Source organism: Colius striatus, chromosome 1 (assembly GCF_028858725.1).
Source record: "Colius striatus isolate bColStr4 chromosome 1, bColStr4.1.hap1, whole genome shotgun sequence".
In the NCBI taxonomy this organism is placed as follows: domain Eukaryota; kingdom Metazoa; phylum Chordata; class Aves; order Coliiformes; family Coliidae; genus Colius; species Colius striatus.
The window spans coordinates 124,139,092-124,146,472 of NC_084759.1; the positions used below are offsets into that span (position 1 = coordinate 124,139,092).

At 48.4% G+C, this 7,381-nt stretch overlaps 1 protein-coding gene across 1 annotated transcript; it reads left to right on the forward strand.

The window, feature by feature from the left end:
- The first annotated feature begins 238 nt into the window (after window positions 1-238).
- On the forward strand, window positions 239-7,043 carry TAPBPL (TAP binding protein like). The gene is made up of 6 exons (XM_062005761.1): window positions 239-366; window positions 630-878; window positions 2,146-2,430; window positions 2,784-3,125; window positions 3,311-3,634; window positions 4,340-7,043. Exons 1-6 carry the CDS (start codon window positions 300-302, stop codon window positions 4,447-4,449), a joined length of 1,377 nt encoding a protein of 458 aa, XP_061861745.1. The 5' UTR covers window positions 239-299; the 3' UTR covers window positions 4,450-7,043.
- Window positions 7,044-7,381: the final 338 nt, after the last annotated feature.

Sequence of the window (7,381 nt, forward strand, 5' to 3'; positions counted from 1 at the left end):
TGCACGCAGGAGCACTGCGGGAATGGCTGATGTCCTATTGATTTAAAGAGGGACTCGGCAAAAGCAGCCCAGGCGCAGGCTTGGGGATGCTCCTTGACGCCTGCGGATGGCGGCCCGCTTCCCCGCTGCCGCCGGCCTCCCGTGCGTGGTAACGCAAGAGTTAACGGGTCCAAGGCTTGCGGGTTGGGAGGGGTTTTTTTCCGCTTCTGCTTTCCGAAAGCGAAAGTGAAAGGGAGAGCCCGCGCTGCCGGCAGCCGGGGCCGGGCGCGCCGCCCCGCGATCGCGGGCTTTGGGGCAGGATGGCCGCGGGGCTGGTGCCGTGCCGGGGGCTGGTGCTGTGCGCGGCCGTGCTGACCATGGCGCCGGGTGAGCGCCGGGGCGACCGTGTCGAGGGCCGGGCCTCCTCCTGTGCTTATTCTCCCCTCTTCCTCCTCCAACGAAGGTCTTGCTAAAGGTTAATGCTGCTGCCAGATGAGGGTGGTGCTGGGTCCGCTGCCAGCAGCGTTGGGAGAACAGTCCCGAGGCGGCAGCCTCCACGTTATTTATCCCGTATCCCTGAGAAACTCGTACACTCTTGTTTGTTTGCAGTGGGGTTCCTGCATTCAACCAGTTCTTTTCCCTCCCGAAAGGGCCAGCGAAATCTTCCACGCCAGACCCTGTATTTCGAAGGGTGGATATTGCCCTGGGCTGCTCCTTCGTGGGGGAAGATGTGAGAGGCTTGCAGCATGCCTTTGGCACTTCATCCTCAGAGTATCCCGCTACCCTTGTGCTGAGGGCTATCAGCGTCAGAGATGATGGGAACTTGGATGATGTAACTGAGTACAAAGTCCCACAGGAAAATCCTGACTCCTCTTCTCCTATTGTCTTTGAAGCCTCAGGTGAGTGGGAGAGCTGGGGTGGGAGAGCTGCTGCCTGGGTTTTGACCAATTATACGCACCAGGCTTCTGCAAGAATTTTCTTTAACTGAGTTTAGACAAATAATTTTTGAATGGCCACTGAAGTTTCTCACATGATTTCCCGAGTTCAGCAACTGGGAAAGGAATTTTGTGCAAGATGTTGGTAAACCCAGTTGAGGCACCTGTCTCCTACTGGGGCTAACCTAGATTGCCAGTCTCTTGGGAAATAATTGGTCAAAAGCTCAGGAATTATTCCCCTATAGAAGTCATAAAGAGTGTTCTCATCTTTAGGCGTGTGGGTGGTTTCTGCTAGTGGGAAGCATGGTGGTAAGCAGGCATGAGGCCTGCTCAGAAGGTCAGCTGTGTGTGACTTGGCTGTCATTTCTTTACCCACGGGTGCCAACCTGCAGTCCAACCTCAGTTCCCCTTGCTTCACACATAACTTTGCAAACAAAGTCAAGCAAAGGTCTGAGCCTGTGCTTCACTGTGATCTTGTTCACTGCTTACAGTGCTTATTTGTGAGCATGTGCTTCAGCAGAACTTATCCCAGTCTCTCAGATGTTTTCAGACAGGAATCTGAAGGCCTGACAGGATCCATTAGCCTGGGTCCAAGCTCTTCTTCAAATGGTGTGGATGGAGTGGGCATGGATGAGTTCAAACACACTAAAACCAGGCTACTGTCGGGCATTGCAGGCAAGGAGTTAATTTCCAGTGGTGTGCTTGGAAAGTATATATGTCACTAGGATGCATATGCTTATGCTTAAGTCCGTGCTATGATCAAAGACACAGATACAGCGTGTCTCCACATCCAGCCACTCCTGCCTTCCTGACACCTTTTCATACCTTACCAGGGATGCTTCAAAGTCCCCTTTCTTTCTGGATTCAGGCGTAAGAAGAATAAACCTTGCAGGTCTTTACTGGGCATTTCACATATATGGCTTGCTTTCTTGAGCCAGCTAAAGGGAATCTGTTCTGTTCATTCTTATTCCCTAACAGCTTCCTTTGCCCAGCATGAACTCTGCAATCTAGCAAGATAAAATACAACCAGCAGACTGGGGGATGTAAGATGGTTATTCCAAACCTCTTGTGTTCTTTGCAGGCCTGCATCTATTAAGCCTAGCCAGGCATTTCTGAGCTCTGACTGACCCCCACCGTGTGTGATGCTTCTCCAAAATACGTGTCTCATGGTTTTGCACACACTTTCCCCTTTTGGGTTCAGAGGGTTAAAGCTTTTCCTGTCGCCCCACAGCACAGTCGGTACCCATCCCCCATGCAGAGTCCCTGCTGCACGCAGACTGCCATGGGGAGGAGCTGCGCTGCGAGATCTCACCCTACAGCTCCCAGCCCGCTGGCCAGGGGCCCTGCAGTACTGCCTGCTTGGTGGCCACCCTGCAGCTCTCCAGTGGCATCAGCGTCATCCTGGTGCTCCGAGGACCCCACTGTGACAGCCTGGAGGAGGAGAAGGAGCACAATACAACACTGCACCCAAAGCTGAGGATTCCTATGAGCAAGGAGGGAACATTGCTGACCACAGGTGACCAGGTGGCCTGGGGTGCCCCCAAAGTACTGAAGGACATGAGTCCTGTGTCCCATCTTGCACCAGGACCTGAGGGCTACCAAGAGTTGGTGCTTAGGGAAAAAGGGGTTGTGCAGATTTCCCCCCAGCCCTGCCTCCTCTCAAGGTTTCCCGTGCTCCACTCCCTGAGGATGATGAGCACCTTCAATGCAATGACATCTACTCAGTGTCCACCTGCCCCACTAACCCCACTGGGCTGGCTTCCTCCAGCTTTTCAGTGCACATGGCCCCTGCCAGACCTTCCCTTCGTCTGGGTACCTTCTTTAACCACTTCTGTGTAACTCTCTGCTTGCCTGTGTTTCTGTTTCTAGTTGAATTTCAGCTGTCATCACGCAACACTTCCCTGCACGCGCGTCTTGGCGGCTCAGTCACCCTCGACTGCCGCTTTGCCTTGGCTCCCAGCTCCTCACTGTCTTCCCTGGAGTGGAGGAGGCAGCATCAAGGCCACGGCCGTAGCCTTTTCTGGTACCAGGTGGGAAGCACAGGCCCAGCGGTGCAGCCAAAAGCCCACGTGGATGTGGCAGAGCTGCTGGGGAGTGGAGATGCATCTCTTAGCCTGCAAGAAGTGAGCGTGGGAGATGAAGGGACGTACATCTGTTTGGTGTCCACCCTGCTGCACAAGGCTCAGCATATCATCCAGCTGCATGTGGCCGGTGAGGAAGAGAATCGCCTGGGGGCAACAGGAGTCCTACATCCCCGGGCACCAAAACTTTGCCCTGCACCCTTATCCCATCTCTCCCAACATTCACCATCACAAGCAGCTTGTCTTCTCTCCCGTGTGGATGGGAACTTTTGTAATCTGCTAACAATAAGTAAATTCCCTGTTTATCTCTTCCAGAGCCTCCCAGAGTTCGCATCATTCCAGCAGTGGTGTCATTTGAGAGAGGTGCGATGACTACTCTGACCTGCAGCATTGCTGGCTATTACCCACTGGACGTCTCAGTGAGCTGGACACAAAAGGCTCCTGAAGATGATGTGGAAATCCCTCTCTCAAACGCACGTTTCTCCAGCCACCGGCAAAACCGAGATGGCACCTACAGTATCACTTCCTACCTCAGCATCAGCTCGGCCACAGCGCAGGCACCAGCTACCTACACCTGCCATGTTTCACACATAGCACTGGCAGAGCCCCTCTCTGTGAGCGCCCATCTTAAGGTACCAGGTAGGTGTAAGGCAGGGGGGCGAGCTCTTCATCCTGCCCAGACCTCCTCCCACCTCCTCTACCCACCACAGGGATCAAAATCTCACGTCACATCTGCCTGTTTCTCCATGCTTTCCTTCTGATGACCACTCATATCCATTCTCTCTATCCTCCTCTTCCCTTTCACTTCCTCAGCTTTTGTTTCACTCCCTGAAGCTTTTGAGGGGAAGGTATCTCATTTCCTTCAGGGAAAAAGAAATGTTATGACCAAAAATGGAACAACAGAGTAAAAGTTTGTAGCACATGGGCTGGACTCTGCTGGACAGACATAAGAAAACAGGCATGCTCCAAGCAGTTAGACACCCAGCTGGACTTGATGTTCATCTGGAAACTGATGTTGTTCAACAGCTATAGCAAAAAAAACCTTCCCCCTTCGAGCTATTGGAGCTTTCACTTTCCTTGGTGATGCGAGGTTGCTCCTCTGCTCCTCACAACCCAGTGGGGAGAAGCAAGCTATACTGCAGTTTAACAAGTTACAGTACATCAGCCCAGCCAATATCACTGGCCCTGAGTCTGTGTGGCTTTAGTTCACGTGTGTTGTGTCACATCTACATACTTGACAGGAGTATGCACACAGTCAGTTGCTGGGGGAGCTCATTTAACTGTGATAAACACACTGGCTGTTCAGCCACTCCTAACATCACTGATTCTCCTCTTCCTCTGCAGAGCAAATGGGATCAGAAGGACTGATGGGGGGTTTCATTGCTACCATCATTTTCATCGTTGTCCTCTTCATTGTGCTCAGGAGAAGAGCAGACAGGAGTTTAAAATGCTGAGCAACTTCCTTCATGGGTGAGACACAGCAAGGAGCCTGTTTCTCACCTGCACCCCTGCTCAGAAGAGAGGAAGGTCAAATATCCCAGGATCTTGGAGGCAGAAGTGCAGGAGCAGATGAGCTGGAGACATTTCTGGTGGAAGGCAGCACTGCTTTGGTCTTCCTGCATCTTCTTTTTTTTTTTTCACCCTTTCTTCATCTAAGGTGAAGTCTGAGCAACTTCCAAAGGCTTCAGAATAGAGGAAATCCCTGTGCCACCCACCTCTTGACACATCCTCCTCGGGAGCCAGCCCTGTCTAAACATTAGCAGAGCTGTTGGTCTATATGGGAAGAGTAGGTCTGCCCTTGGTGGGGGACCTGAGTGGCTGTTTAGAGGTGGACTCACAGTAAAAAAGTGTCTTCATCTTGGGAGGGCAACATTGATGGCCTCAGCTCGTTGCTGGGATGCTGCGTTACAGGCAACATGTTTAGAAATGCCTCTTCTCTGGTTTCAGGGAAAGTTAAATTGTATATAGATGAGTGTATGACTGTATATATATATATATATGTGTGTGTACATATATGCCTAAGTAGGTGTACCACATATGCATGTATGTGGGTATGTATCAATAGATGTATATAGGTACATTTGGTTGATGCCTCTGAAAGCAGGTGTTTAAGTGAGATATTTATGTATGGATGTGTTTTAACCATAAAGCTGGGCAAATACTTAGGCAAAATTGGTACTTCAAAACGGTAAGTCCTCAAACAGAGAAAGTTATGTATTAAACTGATTCCAAATCACGGAATCAGAAAAATGTTACTCTCCTGGAGAAAGCTACAATAAAATTTTTAACAAAAATTTCACTGCCAGAAGTTTACAAGATGGAGAAAATCTGTGGTTCTGTAGTTCTGAAAAAGACAGACGTGATTAAATGTTTTTCCTGCCTAACAGGGAATTTGAGTTTAGAAATCCTTGTATCCAACAGGGGAGGAAAAAAAAAGCAGAAGGAAGGTGAGGATGTAAAGGAGGTATATGGCACACAATAAAAGTGAGAATTTATGAAGCATACAAGGTGATAAGGAGCATTCAAAATAATCTGGCAAAACTGGATCGCTGCAAGCGCTAACAGCATTTGGAAGGAGTTTTTCCAAAATACGTTGAAAATGAAGAAATTCTAGCAACAGCCTAGGCTCTTACTGGGGGGATGTAGGTAAAACTGTTGACAGATAATATGTTTTGATGGGAGCTTTTTACTAAAGAGAGTCACTTGCATAGAGAAAGAAATGTACATGAGGGTTGTAAACACTTCCTAATCCATTTGCAAACTAAGAAAGGTTTTAACAGCGTCTTTAGATCAGTAGCCAAGAAAATTTCCATCTCAGAATCATAAAAGGTTTGACCGAGGAGCTATCTGGTCCAAGGGAGTTAGGTATTTAAAAATCCTGGCATACTAGAGAAATCCCAAGACCTTGGAAGACCGTGTTGTGCCTGTGTTCACAGGTGGGGTTTTTTTCAAAAAGCAGTTGTGAAAAACAAACCTGACTTCATTCTTTGATGAAATAATACATGTGGTAGATGAAACCACTTGTGTAGATTGAACAAACCAAGAAATCTGTAAATCTTGAAGAAAAAAAAAATGCATGTTTGTATAAATCATTGTTTGCATTATGTGCAGCAATTACTAGCTAACAGACAAATGGCAGATATTCCTTGTCCAGAAAGAAGGAGCAATTGCTGCTGAAAGCGTGTGCCTCTGCATGAACTGCGCTGTTTAATATTTGCAACAGGAGATGTGACTGTAAAAAACATTGTTGGTAAAATTTGCAAAGGGCAAGATCAGTAGCTACAGTCCTTCCAATCAACACAAGTCTCTGGGACAGCTGAGCGTAGTCCAACAAGATGTGATGCTCAGAAATGATGGTGGGGCCAGGTACTGGACCACCACGCTGTCTCAATGCTGTTGATCCATGTATCCCTATCAGTTGCCTGACCTATGAGAACTAAGACTGACCTTGGGAGAATGTCACAGCTGGTGGAAGCAGTTTTTGCTCGTGTCATTTCCTCTTCGTTTCTGATGTGTTAGCAATAAATATTTTTAGTTCCAAGGATTGTGCATCTCCCACACTGCTCTATGGAGTCAAGCCTACTGCATGGTTCCATGGCCCCACGCAGAGCGGGGAAACCACCTGGCACTCAGCAAGGGGAATCACAGAAACTTTCTGTACTGCCTGCTGGCTTCAAAGACACCCCCACACAACAGATGAGTGTGTGACAGCTAGCTCTTGTGCAGCTAGGGAAGAAGATCAAGCTGCCAAGAGCTGGAACCCTGTTGGTGACTGCTGGAGAAGTCACTGTCACCTCTGACTGACAATGCCAAGTTGGAAGGCCTGAAAAACTTGAAGCTGCAACACACCTGTCGGCACTGCAGGTGTCTACATGGGGTTTTATTACGTTGAAAGCTTGAAAGTGGCCCAGAACAAAATGAGAGAAGCAATAAACCTCTTACAGGGGCATTTTGAGGCATTACTGTGGTCTTACTAAACCAGTATCTCTCAGTCACACCACAGAAAAACAGAGTACTGGTGGCACTGTAACCTGCAGAGAAAGGCACTGGGAGAATCAACAGCTGCAAGTTATATTTAGGCATGTTCACAGTAGAATAAGATATAATATACTCAACAGTGAGGATGGTTTTCCTATCCATCTGCCAATAAAAATGGTAGACTATCTGTCTAGGCCTTCAAATAAAGGCCAGGTTGCTTATTTCAAGCTGTGGTTTAATAGTTTGGAGTGGTTTTTTTAAAGTTAATAGCATCAGTTAAAAGAGCCACTGGGTCAAATTCCAAGGCCCGTGTTACACATGAAATGAGAGCTAGTGGTTTGTCTGCCTTTTTGCCCCATAAACTGACATAAAGGAAAGAAAAATAATGGAGAGATGGAAAAAAATCCA

Excerpts from the sequence above, each read along its gene's own strand:
- TAPBPL (XM_062005761.1), top strand. The coding sequence starts at position 300 with ATGGCCGCGGGGCTGGTGCCGTGCCGGGGGCTGGTGCTGTGCGCGGCC. Across the intron at positions 2,431-2,783 it reads GGGAACATTGCTGACCACAG|TTGAATTTCAGCTGTCATCA; the intron begins GTGACCAGGTGG and ends TTCTGTTTCTAG. Across the intron at positions 3,635-4,339 it reads CGCCCATCTTAAGGTACCAG|AGCAAATGGGATCAGAAGGA; the intron begins GTAGGTGTAAGG and ends CTTCCTCTGCAG.